This window comes from Hippopotamus amphibius, chromosome 2, assembly GCF_030028045.1.
Source record: "Hippopotamus amphibius kiboko isolate mHipAmp2 chromosome 2, mHipAmp2.hap2, whole genome shotgun sequence".
Classification (NCBI taxonomy): domain Eukaryota; kingdom Metazoa; phylum Chordata; class Mammalia; order Artiodactyla; family Hippopotamidae; genus Hippopotamus; species Hippopotamus amphibius.
The window spans coordinates 10259209-10277076 of NC_080187.1; the positions used below are offsets into that span (position 1 = coordinate 10259209).

Sequence of the window (17868 nt, forward strand, 5' to 3'; positions counted from 1 at the left end):
CCTTCTCTGAGCTTCATTTCCACATCTGTAAAACATGGTGGGAATCCCTACCCTGTAGGGCTATTATGAAGATTAAATTGAGATTGTGTGCAATAGATGCACATGGTAAAGTGCAAGGCCTGATGCAAGAGCTGGCCATTCCCAGGGTTCGTGTGCCCAAGACACAAAGCAAGTGCCTGTGCCCAGACACCACGGCTAGTCTGCACTTGTGTGTGGTGGCCTTTTCCCTCTAGACTCTTAGACTTCCTGAGGGCCCCTTTGGGCAATGACCAGCAACAAGGGTAGGTGATACCTAGGGCAAAAAAAATAGTGCTGATCTGATCTGGAAGCACATTTGTGCCCTGTCCACACCTACTTCTTCAGTAGTGAGTGCATTGTGCTCTGTAGGCTGAGAAATTCCACATGAATTGCATTTTTCACTCTCCCCTTTTCTTGAAAGTTCCCCCCTTTTCATGTTATCGTTAGGTAGTAATTAGTATTCAAGGAAAATTGGTCTTAATATATTAAAATTGGTTAAGTGCATTTAGACCTGTACCACAGCCAATGTCTTATTGGAAAATGTAATTGGGGATTCTGTGTATGTAATTAATTGAATTACAATTAAGAACTTTCATTAAGCGATACACTGGTACATTAGAATAGTAAGGAAACATGTTTGACGAGCCACAAACCCTGTATGGGCTCTAAGTGAGGGCACAGGGATTTGCATCCCTCTGGTAGGCTCCTGGCCCTAGAATCTGCCCTGCAGCCCCTGACTAATGGTTTGGTAATGCGTCAGATGACATTTCGGCAGTGACTCCCCTAATGGGAGGTGGGGTTCTTCCAGCATGTGTGCCCTCATTCTCTGACTCCAGAGTCAGAGAACGAGATGCTTCAGTGCTTATCAAATGTTACAGTTCTTAGATATTTTGTCATGTAAATTGTCCAAAATGCCCAGACTCTTTAGAAGACTCCAATACTTTTCCTGTGTTTTGAGCAGGGACAAAGACATAATGGAGGAAGAGGAAGTGATAGGAATTCTGTCATTAACCTAACTTCCAGGCAAACCTGTAATGAGCCAGTGGTTCAGACCCCTGAATGGTCATGCTTCATCCTGTAAACGTTTCACGCTGGACACATATTTGTTCATTCTTCCCCCAACATTGATGGCCCCTCCTCTGGGCCAGTTGCTGTCCCAGAGCAGCAGAGAGGATACACAGCCCCCACATCATGGAGCTCACAGCTGTGATGAGGGCTGTCAAGGGTATGAAAGAGTATATAGCAGGGGCCTGGAGCTGGTAAGAATAGGAGGAGAGAGCTTCGTTGAAGAAGAATAAAAAGGAGTTATTCAGATAATGAATAAGAGGAATGTTCAGGCCAAGGGCCTACTTGCCCAAAGGTCTTGAGAAGGAGCTTGGTATATTTGGTATGGTATGTATGAATGGAGTGGGGTGAAATGAGCAAGGGACAGAGTGCTGAAAGATGAGCCTGAGGGATGGGGGGCGGAGCTTGAATGCAGAGCCTAAACCTCCCCCCTCCCCCACCCCCACCTCTCCACCGCCATGATCTGCTCTTTTTAGAAATTCTACAAACGTGAAATCGTTCCTTTCTGATCACCTCATAAAACAAAATTATCCTGATTTATTGAGGGTCTGAAATCTCCCTGTGGAAAGGCTCTGACTCCAAGAGTTTAATCAATTAGGCACTGACAGCAAGGATCCCTGCCCTGGCTGTAGCATGGCAAGTTGAGTGAAGGGTATATCCTGCTGTATGATCCTGATGGCTTTGAAGAGATTACTGCAGGGGCATGCAAGTGCGCGTGTGTGCATTATAGTATATCACCTATTGATTATTTTTTAGAGACCAGCAAAAATGACGAGTAGCCAAAGGGAAGTGTTTAATAGAAGAGACGTTTTAGGCTTATGAGTCGTTGGGAACTTAAAAGGCCTTTGGGAAGAAAACATGTGATGGCTGTAGAAAGCTAAAGGAGAGTTTTTCTCCATGCATCTAGCTTTGAGTCTTACAGGAGGAGTAGAGTTAGGTTTTATCCCTGATTGTTTGTTCTGGCAAAGCCAGGCATGATTATGTTCTCCTTAGATACCCATGGATTTGTACATTCCAGCCCATCTAAGGAACATTTTTACCCAAGGGGTTATGTGGTGGCTAAGGACACAATTTTGGAATCAGACCTGGGTTCCTTTCCTAACTCCACCTTATATTAGTTGTATGGCTATACTAGCAGGATGACATTCCGAGCCTTATTTTTCTCACTTGTCGAATGAGGATAATATTATCCAACTTAAAAGACCATTGAGAAAATTAAATGAGATAATGTATTTAAAGTGCTGAGCATGATGTCTGGCATATAGTAAGCACGCAGTGAATGTTAATTGCTACTGGAGTTGTTGTTGGGGCAGGATCCCTGTCTAGTAGGGGGTCTGAATGGAAAACTAGGAATGGTGTGTTAGGTTCTAGTAACCAAGGTAAATACAAGGGATGGTGTACAAACTCACGTACTGTTATGGTTAACCTGTGTGGCATCAACCCCATTCAAGCCACCAACAGCATTTATTGAACATATACTTTGTGCTCTGTAGGATAGAATGTTCTTGCCCTCAAGGAGCCCATAGTCCAGAAGGGGAACACAGGTGCTTATCATGTAAGAGACTTGTCATGAGAGCCTTCAAAAAAGGGTTTCAGGAAAGGGATTGGGAAAGATTCCATTTGGACTATTACCTTGAAGTGTATAATTTAAAGAGCGGACAGCACATTCTGGCCAGATGGTATAACCTGAACAAAATCCAGTTTAGCTGAAACAGGCATCGTTCAATGTGGGGAGTAGCAATAAGGCTTCAGGATAGAATGGAGCAGAAGATAGTTTGTTTGCTCTTCACTCTGTTATTTGCACAGCAGTATTTTACTGTATGCCAGGTCCCGAGATGGATAGTGCCTGTCTTTGAAGACATCTCCCCCTCCAGCCCCCACCATTTTATTTTCCACCATTCCCCTTCCCAGACGCCTTGCACCAGCCACGTGCAGACACCCATGGCCATGCTCCTGTGTTTCTGAAGCACTAGCACAGCTTCTGGCACAGGGTTGGTGCCGGGTGACTGTTTGTGGACTTGGGAGGAGTGGTCAACAGGGCCATCATGCTACAAAGAGTTTACATATGAGGTAAGGACCTAGCAAAGGCCATCGAACTTGCAGTCGAGTTCTAGAGTTGGCGTAGATCTTTTTGGAGATGGCAGACGGAAGTTGCTTTAACTTATAACTAGATTAGGCCTTTTAGATGTGGCCTGAGACTCATTGAACCATAAAATGAAGTTTGATGTTCTGTGTAGTTTGTGTCTCTGAACATAAGACATCTGCTAGAGACGTACAGTGAGTTCATCTGAGCTTTGATTTAATCATTAGTGCTCATTTGTCTGAAAGAAAGTCATGTATGTACCTCTAAGTGTCTCCCTCAGTTCCAGTGAAATCATGTAGTATATGAAAACGCTTCTTAAGCAATATTAGTTGTATTAGCCTTGATCTGATCACCTGGCAGCAAGCCTCTTAATCTAACAATGTGTGTACAAGCTTTCTGTTTGCGTTTGTTGTCAGATATGTAACACAGATACAGAGTTGTAACTGCACTTTTGTGTCCCATCATGGTTGTCCAAATGGGCATCCAGGGACAATGAAAACATGGCATAAGAACCAGTAAAGGAATGGTACTGATGAACCCAGTGACAGGACAAGAATAAGGATGCAGATGCAGAGAATGGACTGGAGGACACGGGGTTGGGGGGGCGGGAGGCGAAGGGGAAGCTGGGACAAAGTGAGAGAGTAGCATAGACATATATATACTACCAACTGTAAAATAGCTAGTGGGAAGTTGCTGTATAACAAAGGGAGATCAACTCGATGATGGGTGATGCCTTAGAGGGCCGGAACGGGGAGGGTGGGGGGGAGTCGTGGGAGGGAGGGGATATGGGGATATATGTATAAATATAGCTGATTCACTTTGGTGTACCTCATAAGCTGGTACAAGAGTGTAAAGCAATTATATTCCAATAAAGAGCTTAAAAAAAAAAAGAACCAATAAAGGCAGCGGTTCTCAAACTTTTGGGTCTTAGGACCGCTTTGCACCCTTAAAAATTGAGGACCCCAAAGAGCTTTTGTTTATTGAGTTATATCTATTTATTAGGAATAAAAACTGAGAGATTTTAAAATATTTATGAAGTCATTTAAAAACAATGGTAAAATCCTTATATATTAACATAAATAACATTTTCATTAAAAATTTTAAAAATAAAATAAAAATATTTTCTTTTAAAAATTTAATGTTAAGAGTGGCACTATTTTATTTTGGTTTGGGTTTTGGGGTTTGGGTTTTTTTTTTTCCCTTTCTCTGCAAAGCATTTATTTTTGTTCCATCAGGAAGACAAGTTATTGACTAATCTCCTGAACCATGGACACTGTTTTCTAGTTTTGCAAATTTCTGTAATGTTTGGCTTTATAGAAGACAGCTGGATTTTCATATCTACTTCTACAATCAATCTGTCACAGTACATTGTTTTGGTTGAAGTATATGAAGAAAATTTGGCTAACATAGATATGTTGTTGGAAAAGAGGGGAGTATTTCAGTAGCCTTTTCAGATAATAGTGCATATTAATTTTTGTTACTATATCAAAACTCAAGTGATAGTTTCTTTTTTTCTTTTAATTATTTTTTTATTATTATTATTTTGGCTGCATTGGGTCTTAGTTGCGGCACACAGGATCTTTGTTGCATCTTGTGGAATCTTTCGTTGTGATGCACGGGCTTCTCCCTAGTTGTGGCGCGTGAATTAGTTGCCCCATAGCACATGGGATCTTAGTTCCCTGACCAGGGATTGAACCCGTGTCCCCTGCATTGGAAGGTGGATTCTTTACCACTGGACCACCAGGGAAGTCCCTCTTAAAGGTTGGTTGCAATGTGGAATCAGAAACATATCAATGAACTTTTTATTACTTTGTGCACTTGTAATAGGCATGAAAAGGGCAAATCACATCATACTATTATTATGAAAATAGTGCTGAGCTCACAGACCCGCCTCCCCCCCATGCCTGGGGTCCTGAGCTGAACTCTGAGAACCACTGACTTGGAGTTTACAGTTACCCGCACAGTCCCAGTCCTTGCTGCTGCTTGTAGGACTGTGGTGACACGGGAGGGAAAGGAGAAGGAACATGGCTCTGGAGTCCAATCGATCTGTCCCAGCTCTTCCTCTCCCAACAGTGGAACCTTGGGCAAGGTTTTTTTGTTGTTGTTTTTTTCTTTTTTTAAGCTCTTTATTGGAGTATAATTGCTTTACACTGTTGTGCCAGTTTCTACTGTACAACCAAGTGAATCAGCTGTATTTATACATATATCCCCGTATCCCCTCCCTCCCTCTGCTCCTTCCCAGCCTCCCTATCCCACCCCCTAAGTCATCACGAGTCGTCGAGTTGGTCTCCCTGTGTCATGCAGCAGCTTCCCACTAGCTATCTATTTTACATTTGGTAGTGTGTATACGTCAGTGCTATTCTCTCACTTTGTCCCAGCTTCCCCTTCGCGCCTACCCCCCGCCCCCATGTCCTCAAGTCCATTCTCTACATCTGCATCTTTATTCTTGCCCTGTCACTGGGTTCATCAGTACCATTTTTTTAGATTCCATATATATGCATTAGCATACAGTATTTGTTTTTCTCTTTCTGGCTTACTTCACTCTGTATGACAGACTCTATCTAGGTCCATCCACCTCACTACAAATAACTCAGTTTCATTCCTTTTTATGGCTGAGTAATATTCCATTGTATATATGTGCCACATCTTCTTTATCTATTCATCTGTTGGTGGGCATTTAGGTTGCTTTCATGCCCTGGCTATTGTAGATAGTGCTGCAACAAACATTTTGTACATGTTTCTTTTTGGGTTATGGTTTTCTCAGGGTATATGCCCAGTAGTGGGATTGCTGGATCATATGGTAGTTCTATTTTTAGTTTTTTAGGGAACCTCCATACCGTTTCCCATAGTGGCTGTACCAATTTACATCCCCACCAACAGTGCAGGACGGTTCCTTTTTCTCCACACCCTCTCCAGCATTTATTATTTCTAGATGTTTTGATGATGGCCATTCTGACCCGTGTGAGGTGATACCTCATTGTGGCTTTGACTTGCATTTCTCGAATGATTAGTGATGTTGAGCATCTTTTCATATGTTTGTTAACCATCTGCATGTCTTCTTTGGAGAAATGTCTATTTAGGTCTTCTGCCCATTTTGGGGCAAGGTTTTGACCTGGTCTTAACCCTCAGTGTCAGAGTTAGGATTTGAATCTGCATCTCTGAACTCGATGTTCCAGGTTCTTTCCAACGTTATTAAGCCCCAAGGCCACATGCCCGCCCTCGCTCTCTCTCAGTACCTCCTCTTTCTTTCTTTCTTTGCAGCAGGGCCTACACTCCACCTGCCTCCTCCTTCACCTCCTCTCCGCATCCCTTTACCGGCTCTTCCCTGGCCTGGTTCTGCCATTAAGACAGGTGCCACGCTGTTCCCTTTTTCCTGATTCCTTACTCCAGACAGCTAAGCTCCTTCCTCTCTTGGATTTTCTGTCCCTCAGCGCTTTTTGTATCGTGAATGTGCTCTCCATCATCCTTCCAGAGCCTGTGGTCAGTCCATTTGAGCTCTGGTGCTCAAGTCACTTTTAGGCCCCACCCCAAAATTTGATCTATCACAATACGTCTTTGAGTTATAGCAGCTCGAGCGTTTTGACACAAGACGTTACGGTAATCCGTGGCACACAGAGGCATTAACACTCCCGACTTTGACAAAATACATTGTGAAGTCTTTGAAGGCACCATTACAATTTATCTTGTCATTCACGAGGAGACCCAGTTCAGCATTAATGTAGATGAACACAGTGTGGCTTTTGTTTCATTTAATAGCTTGTGAACTTTTTAAATTGAGAATTTAACAAAATACCAAAGGGTTATATTTCAATTAAATTAATAGTTTGGGAATGTTTGTTTTTGTTTTTTGAAGTAGATAGGGATTTTTTTTTTTTTTTTTTTAATTTTTGGAGGCATTGGGTCTTCATTGCTGCTCACAGGCTTTCTCTAGTTGTGGAGAGCGGGGGCTACTCTTCATTGCCATGCGCGGGCTTCTCATCCCAGTGGCTTTTCTTGTTGCAGAGCATGGGTTCTAGGTGTGTGGGCTTTAGTAGTTGTGGCATATGGGCTCAGTAGTTGTGGCTGTCGGGCTCTAGAGTGCGGGTTCAGTAGTTGTGGCACACGGGCTTAGTTGTTCCACGGCATGTGGTATCTTCCCGGCCCAGGGATCTAACTCGTGTCCCCTGCTTTGGCATGCAGATTCTTAACCACTGCGCCACCAGGGAAGTTCTGGGGAATGGTTTTTTTATTTTTTAATTTTTTAATTTATTTTTATTTTATTTATTGTCTGCTTTGGGTCTTCATTGCTACGCGTGGGCTTTCTCTAGTTGCACTAGTGGGGGCTACTCTTTGTTGTGGTGCACGGGCTTCTCATTGCAGTATAATTTCTTGTCTTGGAGCACAGGCTCTAAGCACACAGGCTTCAGTACCTGTGGCACATAGGCTTAATAGTTGTGGCTTGCAGGCTCCAGAGTGCAGGCTCAGTAGTTGTGGCACATGGGCGTAGTTGTGGCATATGGGCTTAGTTGCTCTGCGGCATGTGGGATCTTCCCGGAGCAGGGATCGAACCTGTGTCCCTTGCATTGGCAGGCAGATTCTTAACCACTGTGCCACCAGGGAAGTCCTGGGGAGTGATTTTTTTTAATATGTTTATTTTTAAGACATTCTGGTTCTTTTTTTTTTTTTTTTACTTCAAGTAGATAAAAATGTCTTCTCTTAACAGAAGTGGTTTTGAAGTGTAAAGTTGATAGTACAGTAATATTTTTAATATGCAATATGGTGTAGTGCCAAGCATCTTTCGTGCATGTTTGAGTTCACCCCTTTCCAGAAAGATACAAACAGTAAAGGTGTACACTCAAAGTCAGAACTTTTCTGGTCAAAAAAAGTGCTTTTGGTATAATGCTCTGCTTCAGATATGTGCCTTTAGATTGTCTGTTGCATGCATCATTTATTGGGCACTTCTCTCTGCCTTATCCTGTTTTCTTGGTGTTCTGTAGTGAATTTGTAAGTCCTGAAGATCAGGTACCCAGCTTATCCTCATCAATGTCCCTTCCCAGTCTAGGACACGGCAGGCATGGGGACAGTAGTTGCAGGTTGCGTGGCTGACTGATCCGTCCACACAAACACGCCCCCTCCAAGCATAGGCACTCCTGAGCCTACTTTGAGAAATGGCACTGGAACTTCAAGACCAGAAGTTGTTCCCATTCAGCAAATAACCTGCTGGGGGGTGAATGGCATGTATCGGAGGTGAATGCAGGACTGTTCCTTCCTTCTCTGCTCCCCCGATGCTGTTGCCCTTTTGATCATAAAGGTAAACACACCCCTTGTCAACTTGGGTAAGGCTCAGAACTCACCCAAGTATCCAAGGGACTTAAATCCTCAAATGGGATATGAATTTACACTGTCAGAGAGTAGAAGGTCAGTGCACGAAGCATTAGTGTGTTGAGCCAGCTCCAGCTATATAAGTCTTGAACAAAATTAATATGAGGACATTGACAAGCCTTGCTGGTTGTTCCGTAGCTTTAAGACCTCTACTAAAATCCTATCATCTCATCTGCCCATTATTAACATTTCAGCAAAATATGAAGTTTTCATTAATCTCCCACAGCAAATTTAGGAGTGGAAACTGGCACTCGTTTGAGCTTTTAGGACTACATTAGCTGGTGTGTTAAACAAAATATGTCATTCTTCAGCAGCTTCTGCAAGAAGCTAAATCAACTTCCAGCCGCATTTATGTGCCGCTTCATCTGAAGCGTCTGAGTTATCGTTCACAGCTAAGATGCTTTCTTAGCAGCTGGCATGGAAATTGCTCAGTAAAAATTATATGTCACTTTATAGTAATTTTTAAATTGGTTTTAATCCAACATCATAAAATGTAAAACTCTTAAGTGTGGTTTTTTTTTTAAAATAATTGACATTTTAGCATAATGAGCTGTAACCTCTTTCCAAATGAACTACCTGCAATATTTAGAAAATATTAAATAGTAAAGAAAACAGAAGTTCTTGAGCTATGTCTAATAATGGCATTTTCTCAGAAAAGATAGCTTTAAATGATTTAAAACATGAAGGGATTTTAGTATTTCTCTAAAATTCTCAATTTGAATGGTTCTAAAATAAAAGTAAACACATCTTGGCAGCCCTGTTTTAATAAAAAGTATATTTGGAGAAAGTGAATAACTATTTGAAACTTTACTTTCTAGCCAGCCTCTTGGCTTTGGATGTGGGCATTACTCAGGAGACAGTAGTGATGGTGATCACACCATCTCTATCCCAAATCACAAGTATTCCAGAGAAAGGAAACAGGGTTACCCAATGACCCTCGCAGACGTCAAGTGCAACTGTGCCAGTCCTAGCAAGGTGGTGGTGGTCAAGTCACTAAGCCTCTCTGATCCTGGGGATATGGCACTTGGTATTCATCCAGTAAATTATTTTTGGGCTCTTCCTTTATTCTGCGCATGGTAGCACTAGCAGGGTCTGGGCTACAGTGTTTAGTAAAGCGGTCGCTCTCCCTCTGCTCTTGGGGTTACAGAGACAGACGATTACTATCTGTGATAAATAACCTGAGGGGAAGCACAGGGTGCAGTGACAGAGGAGCTGAGCTAGACTTAGGGTTCCCTGGAGGGTCACTTGAGCTAAGCTCGTCGAGGGATAGGAAGGAGGCCTGGAGAAATAGACCAGGAGGGAGTAGAATGGGAAGAAGGGTGACCTGGGCAGAGAGGTCCACATGTGGAACTGTGTCACAGGCATTCAATGACTGGCCCATTAGGGGCAAGGTTGCAGCCTTACTAAGGGGAAAGCATCCTTGTAGGTGCTAGAATGGTCCAAGCTGGGAATAGTTGTAATGTTTGGAAGTAGAATGCACAATTTCCTAATAAATTAGTTAAATGTGAAGGCATCAGAAACCAGCTTTGACTTAAAAGCCTGCCCCATAAGGAATAACCGTGGGAAGCAAAGTGTGTAATTGGCAGGCATAATAGAATTTTCCAGTTTTAAGCCCAAATCTAGAGCTGTCCACTCCTCCAACTCTGTGCCAAGGAGTTCTCTTGTAGTTTCCCTGTGGAACCATCCCCAGGTTCTCATCACAAGGCCTCGGGCAACCCTCGCTGGTTGGCCGCTTCTAGACAGGTTCTTCCTCCCACTAGCAGCCACACCTTCAGAAGACCGCATTTCAAACTCAGACATGGGGGGGGTGACGAGAGTTAGTTTAGCTTTGCTTATGTGACCTTGGGCATGGACTTTGCCTCCCAAAGCCTCAGATTCTTTATCTATATAATATGAAAACTGTAGGACCTACCTACCAGGTTGTCTTGAGACTTAAATGCATGTGTGAAGTGCTCAGCACCATGCCTGATGTGTGAGTACTCACCTGTACTAACTATCATTATTATTATTGACTTATTTGTTTATTTAGCAAAATTTAGTGAGAGCATGCCAGTTGCCTGTACTGCTTGCAGGAAAAGATGTAGAGATGAAGATGAAACTTGACTGATCCTCACAAAGCTTCCAAGTTGGGACAGAGCAACCACTCAGCAATTCTAGTGCAAGGCTGAATGTGATCCACTATGACAATAGAATAAAAATAATCATGATTGTTTTTTATTAAGCATGTCATATGTTAGATTCTTTAAATACGTTTTGGTATTCTGTGGATGGCAGATACTGGGGTTCAGAGAAATAGTCACTTGCCCAGTATCACACAGTAAGTTGGAAGCAGAGCCAGGAATTGAGCCCAGGTCTCCCTGGCTCCAGAGTCTAGTATAAATCAGCTGCTATGGAGATCAGGAGGAGGTGGAATCTGAGCTAGCCTGGGTAGAGTTTTGACAGAGGGATGTTCTAGACCAAGGGCATGAGCAAAGGACCAGAAGTAGAAAAACCTGAGCCTGTATACAGTCTGAGGAGCTTAGGAGTTGCCAAGAGAAGGTATGTGTTAGAAATGACAAGTAAAATGGGAAATTTGTATTTCAGCAAGATTGTGGACGTCCTTGATTGCTTGACAGCAAAGAGTGTGCTTCATGCAGGAGACCTTGGGAAGCCAGGGAAGATCTTTGAGCTCCAGCCTTCTTCTTTGTCCCCAGTATCGATATCAGAGTACTTAGTGTGCACAAAACTCTTGTTAAACGTTTGGTGAGTGAATGACTGATCAAAGCTTTAGGAAGATCAATCAGAAAGTCCTGTAGTAGCTGGATTGCTGAGGGAGCCTGGTGGCTAGAAGGCCACTGAGAAGACTTACAGCCATCCAAGCGTGTGCAGGCTCGTACCTGAACCAGTGGAGACTGGGGGGCACAGGACAGGAAGCTGATAAACAGATGGTTTGAGAATCTTGGAAAGAACAGGAATTCTTCAAGGAATATGGACTATTTTTATGATCAGGAAAATTATTTGAAAAAGAAGCAAGAAGTGTGACCACCCATGCTTTTGTGATTTTGACTTAACTCTTGTGGAGACAGAGCTTTGGCGAGCAGGAGTTTTTCTGCCTTCTGTATCGCTACTGCCCAGCCAAGGGCCTGCCATAGAACAGGCGATGTTTGTGGAATTAATTGTTGAATGATTAATATGTTACCGTTCGCTGTTTACTGGAATGGCATTATTAAGTCATCGCTCAGCCTTTTCTTTTCCAAATTAAATAGCCCATATTATTTTAATTTATCCCAAAGCATTTTAAGCAGACACCATTTGCCAAGCCTCATGTATCTTTATGTGTTAAACTGCTTTTTCCTCCCCAGGTTCAAGGGCAGACGGGGTTTTTGAGGAGGATGCGCAGATTGACATAGCTACAGTCCAGGACATGCTGAGCAGCCACCACTACAAGTCGTTCAAAGTCAGCATGATCCACAGACTCCGGTTCACGACCGATGTCCAGTTAGGTAAGCACGTGGACTTTCTGTCCGTGGTCAGTGTTGAAATAGGGAAAGAAACAACATGCAACTTTTGTGTGACCTGAATGACTGACGGGATCTGTTTTCAAAGAAAATGTTGGAACAATGAAATTTAAAGTGATTCCTTTTTCCCACCTAAAGTGCTCTGTCTTATCTTCTTTTTTATGAAGCAGAAGATTTGAGATAGAACTAACTTGAGACTCTTTTTCAAACTGATTGACTTCTGTGAAGTTCCATAATTTTTATTCTGTAATTCTCTTACATCCTATCCTTAGAACTGCTTTGTAGCATTGCCACTTGCCTTTTCTTACTCCATGAATTCATTGCTATTCATTCATGCCTTTATTCAGGAAGCTTTTTAATGATCTTAGAAGTTATATTTGGATCCTTACCAGATAACCTGAAACTAAAATTCACTTAATATTTGGAGTTAATTTGTTTCCATTAAGTGCTAAATTTCTGTTTTGACGTAAACCCAGCAGGGGTAGCAAGAGTGTTGTAGTAGAGTCAACAGAATATGATTACGCCATCATCTTCCTCGTGGCCCGCAGCCCTAGCAGGGGTCCCAGCCCCCAGGATCTAATGCCTGATGACCTGAGGTAGAGCTGATGTAATAATAATAGAAGTAAAGTGCACAATAAATATAATGTGCTTGGATCATCCCGAAAACACCCCCCCACCCCTGGGGTCCTTGGAAAAATTGTCTTCCATGAAAACGGTCCCTGGTGCCAAAAAGGTTGGATTGGGAACTGTTGATCTTGTAGGTGTGCATGTGTATTAGGCACTGTGTTCAGTGCTTTACGTGCACTACTAACCTACCTAAAAGGTAGGTTTTTTTACTGTCTCCATCTGACAAAGAAGGTGAATGAGGTGCAGAGAGGTGAGTCTCATGCCCACGTTCACACAGCAGGTAGGTAGTGGTATCGGGCAGAACCCTGGTCTGGCCAACTTGAGTGCACCTGCTCCCTAACAGAAGATGATAGGGGGGCAGGGGAGTAGGCACAGATGCCAGGCTTATGCAGTCAGGGAGCTGAGCTACTCCTGGCCTCTGCCTTGACCTCTGCCACACCGCCCCTTCCTGGGCCTCGTGTGCTTCATGCGTAAAGGGAGGAAGTGTGAATTTTAACTCTAAGGCTCACTAATGTTATGTTTCTCACAAATGTTTGTGTCTCATAATAAAACCTTTTCTAATGTGGGCATTAGTCTGGCTAATTTGTAATAAGCCTCAAAAATCTCTCAAATATTCCTTCCCACTTGACCGACAGGAGCTTGAAATATGTTGACAGTAGCTTAGTAATAAAGAGATGAGCATCAGAATCACATCTGGTTTAAATCGTGGCTCTGTCAACAGCCAGCCGTATTAGGCAAGTGTCTTCATCTCTCCGAGCCTCAGTTCCATTCTGTTTAAAAGGGAATATCAGTGTGCCAGCTTCTTAGGATTGCTGTGGGGAACCAGTCAGATACTCCATGTGAAGCACTTAGCACAGGGCCTGGTAGGTGGTGGACTCTGAGAGCTGTTAGTGGAGAGGCAGCATACTGGAAGCTTGGAGGATGGGCTCAAGTTCGAAGCCTGGCTTCAAACCCTGGCTCATTCATTAGCTGTATCGCCACAGGCAAGTGATGCAAAGCTGCAGTCTTCTCCTTTGTAAGATGAAGATAATAGTCTGTATCTCAGAGATAGGGTAATTTGGGGGACAAAATATGATACCACATGCAGAATACTTAGAAAGATACCTGGCACATAGCAAGTGCTCAGTAAACATCAGCTTCTAAGATGATGGAGGATCTGACAGACTGAATAGATGAATTAGCACCCAGTATCTTTGAATCAGAACACATAGAACCCACCTTTTTTCCCCCTCTGTAGACCTCTTTCTCCCTCCTCACATAAAAGCTCTAAAGTGGAAAAAATTGCTTATTTAATGTTGATTCTTAAAACATAAAATTCTTCAGTGTTATTCTTTCTAAAGCTGCTTTTTCTGGTATCTCTCATAGAAGTAAAAAAGAATAAGGCTATAAAAAATAATAATAATAAGGCTGCTCAAAAACAAGCCAGATGCCCAAAAAGGGGAGAAAGTATGTGCTGTATGATTCCATCTATATAACGTTCAAAAATACACAAAAATGATATGTAGAAGCCATGATAGTGGTTGTCCCAGAGGATGAAGAGGCTGTAGTGACTGGAGGGGGGAGCATCTCGGGTGTTGGTAAAGTTCTGTTTCTTCATCTAGGGTGCTGATTACATGAACATGTAGACTGTGCAAAAGCCAAGTTATATATACCTTAGGATTTATATACTTTCTGTTTGTATACTTTCAATTAAAAGTTTGCTAAAATAAGAATGCTGCTCAGACATCGTTTATGTTTGGCTGCAGTTCTTTCCCAGTAACAGAGGGTCTGCTTTTTCTGAGTGGGTCTAGTTTTAAGAAACCCAGTAAGTAGCCTGACTGCAGTCAAGATAGAGGTCCAGGGTACAAGGCGGGGATTTTCCCAGGCGGGCATGATCAGCAAACCCATGTCTGCTGTTCCCCAAGGTTCAAAAGCAATGCCTTGGAAAGGTAACCAAGTGCATGGGCTTCTTTCCCCAAATTTTTTTCCAAAGGCAAAAAGCCAGACTTGAGTTCATCAGATTCTGATGTGTATATTCATTCAAAGGAAAAAGTCCACAAAAGGATCTGTGCAAAGAGCCGAAGCTCTCCAGGCAAGAATGGGTTTGAATCCCAGCTTTACCACTTGCCTGCAGTCAGCTTAGACAAGTCCCTTCCCCTTTCAACCTTAGTGTTTGTCATTTATGAAGTGGGAATTACAGTGTTTGCCTTTCAAGACTGTGTATAAAAGTGGCCCACAGTAGCTTATCTTAGTGTTGTTATCGTTGCCATTATTATGTTTATTTTGCTTATTGCTTTCTCTCCTAGTCCACCATCTTGAAAGTACTTAACCAGATCACTCGGGTTAGGTAGTGGCTCTATTGGCAGAGTCACGGTGGAGACTTGTCAGGTAGAAAGGATGATGGCAGTAATGCAAGTATCTCTCGCTAGAGCAGTGAGTGGTTCTCAGAAGTGAGGTGACTGGAAGCTGGTCCGGTCACCTCTGGATGCTTCCAGCGGCACACATAGCGCCCTCTGGTGGGGAGTCACAACTGAGGAACTTCTAAAATAGATGTCAGAACATATGTTTCTATTATGAATCTACATTCAGTCTTTAGCGTTATAAGCAAAAACTTGATTAATTAGTCCTAAGTAATTTTGTGACAATCGGATAAACTCTGTCCATGAGTACTATAGCACGCAGTGAATAAATAAGTTCATTTCCTATTCCCATGTAGGTGAGTTCAGGTACGTATTAAGACCCTCACTTCCTCCTTGGAAAGCAGATGATAACACCCTTCCATTCTCACAAGTGCAACAACAAAAGCCTGCACATAGTAGTCCAGAAATTCTTTCTTTCTGACAGAATCTACTGCAAAGTTCAGGGCAGCAAACGCTCTTTGTGAGCATGCAAGTGAGCAGCTGGATTCTGAGATCAGTAAATAATTTATTTTATTTCAACTGACTAGCCAGGTGCTTCAGATCTTTCCTGACACTGATGGATGGTCTCCTCCGCTCGTCCATCCTGTGTCAGTCAGAGCAGAGATTTCACCTGCCCCCTGTGGCAGGTTCTCCTAAGTGGTGAGTGTCTGTGTGTGGCATTTACCCAGCAGCGCTGCTGATTCCACAGAAACCCACCCATCCACTCTGAGTTAGCGGTACATGCAGCGCAGAGCCAGGGCTCGGCGTTCCCGAGCCCCCCGGTGCCATCGTAGCAGCCTGCCTCCTGAGTGGGGAGCAGGGGCCGATGTTCTGGTTTTACCATCTGCCATTTGTTTCTGCGAAAGTCAGGGGATAAGAGACTCAAACTCGGATGTGCTGCAAAACCCAAAATTATATCGATTTTCCACCAGACTTTTATGTGAATGAAAACCTTTATTGGAGTCCATTAATGAAACGGGGGGCAAAGATCTGATCTTCTTAAATAATATTAACAGGAAGAATTATAATTTTTAAAAGCAGTTATCATTTACCAAATGCTTGCTATGTGGCAAGCACTCTTCTGATCACTCTCTTACGTGCATTGTCTCCTGTAATCATAGTACTTTATCACACAGTACTGGTATTATCTCTTTTTCATGCGAGGAAACTGGGGTATAGGGAAAATCTAGTAAGTGAGGAAGCTGGGATCAGAACCCAAGACTGTCTGAGGCTGAGGCCTGTGGCTAACTGCTAGAGCATGCCTCGAATGCAGATCATCACTGCATTGATGCTTTGTATTTCTATCAGTGTAACAATGTACGGTATACAATCAGCTTTCACCCCATCACCATATTTAATTGACACAGCACATCGACGATGGTATTCCCATTTCGTGACAAAACTGAGGCTTGAAAGGAGTTAATGAAATCATGTAATGTATATAAAGCACTTAGTGCTTTCTGGCACATAGCTGTTACTTAATAAGTACTAACTCTCTTTCCCTCCCCGTTGGCCATGAGATATACAGTAGAATATCCAGTCCCAGTAGCAGAACTGGGACTGAAACTCAATCCCATACACTAAATGCAGTCCATCACATGACAGATACCTCAGTCATTAATAACGTCCCTTCACCACGGAAGTGATTACTTCTAGTTGGGCAGTTCCAAAAAATCTGCACATCCCTTACTCTTCTCCCTACCCTAGTATCCAGTCCATCCTCCATTCGCATTGTTAATCAATCACTGCACTTCTTCCCTCTGGGCCCAGACATGACCTCAGAATCCTTTCCAACACAGCCTCCCACCCCCTCCCCCCCTGCCCCTACCACCACGCAGCATGTTGGATCTTAGTTCCCTGACCAGGGATCGAACCCGCACCCCCTGCATTGGAAGCTTGGAGTCTTCACCACTGGACCACCAGGGAAGTCCCATCCAACACAGCCCTATAAGCAGCCCCTACCAATCAGTTGGCATTGGTTCTTAAGTTGGAATCTGTTTGCCATCCATGCTCTACCAACCTGGAAAACTCACCAAACAAAGCCGTTATTCCTAATCATTCCTCTATTTCCCAAAAATATTTTTGGACTATTTCATCTTGTCTGCTTCCCTTCCATGTTGGGCCTAAAAGTACAGATGCCCTTTAAGTGTAGACCTTGCTTGCGCTTATACCAAGTTGAGATTTTTTCCCTTAACTTGAGCTCCTATATGCTTGACCGTAGGATTAGGTACTAAGACATGGGTGCTACCGAAACATGCCAAGGCTGGCGGGTTGAAGTAGGTTTGGGGAAATTGAATTTAAATGGGTCAGATGGTGAATGCCAGCCATGATCTAAGAAGCCCATAGTATACTATCAATAATGACAGAAACCGAATTACCACACACCCAGCCTAGGGGCTGCCCATAAACCCATGTTAGAATCAAGGCAGAGGAGGCCAAGACATGACCATAGCACACCTCTCATTTACATGGTACCTTAAAGCAGTGGTTCCCACCATGACCATGTATTAGAATCACCAATTCCCTGGCCTCATACCAGACCTGCTGGTGCAGAATCTTTCTTTAATTGTGGGGTTTGGGAAATGCAATCTCACAGTATTCAAAGGACTTTCTTACCCTTATCTGTTTGTCCAACACTTGTTTTTACTGATTGGGCAGGCCAGCCGGGTTTTCCCAGCACAGGGTCTCAGGCTGAAAAATGTTTTGATAGTTGTGCCACTTATGCTAACTTGACTCCTTCACCTTATTTGTCAGTATTGACCATCCACATGCCACCAAAGGAATATGTTACTGAATGCATACTATACCATGAATTCCATCTGTGTCATTATTGCATATG

General features: G+C 43.1%; 1 protein-coding gene across 2 annotated transcripts in view; it reads left to right on the forward strand.

Annotated features, from left to right (window-relative positions):
* Nucleotides 1-17868, forward strand: part of MAPKAP1 (MAPK associated protein 1) — a 241904-nt gene that overhangs the window by 187489 nt on the left and 36547 nt on the right. For both annotated transcript variants that reach the window (XM_057721638.1, XM_057721639.1), the window contains one exon: nt 11869-12009. In XM_057721638.1, coding sequence (XP_057577621.1) covers nt 11869-12009 — 141 coding nt within the window. The remainder of the gene's footprint in view (nt 1-11868; nt 12010-17868) is intronic.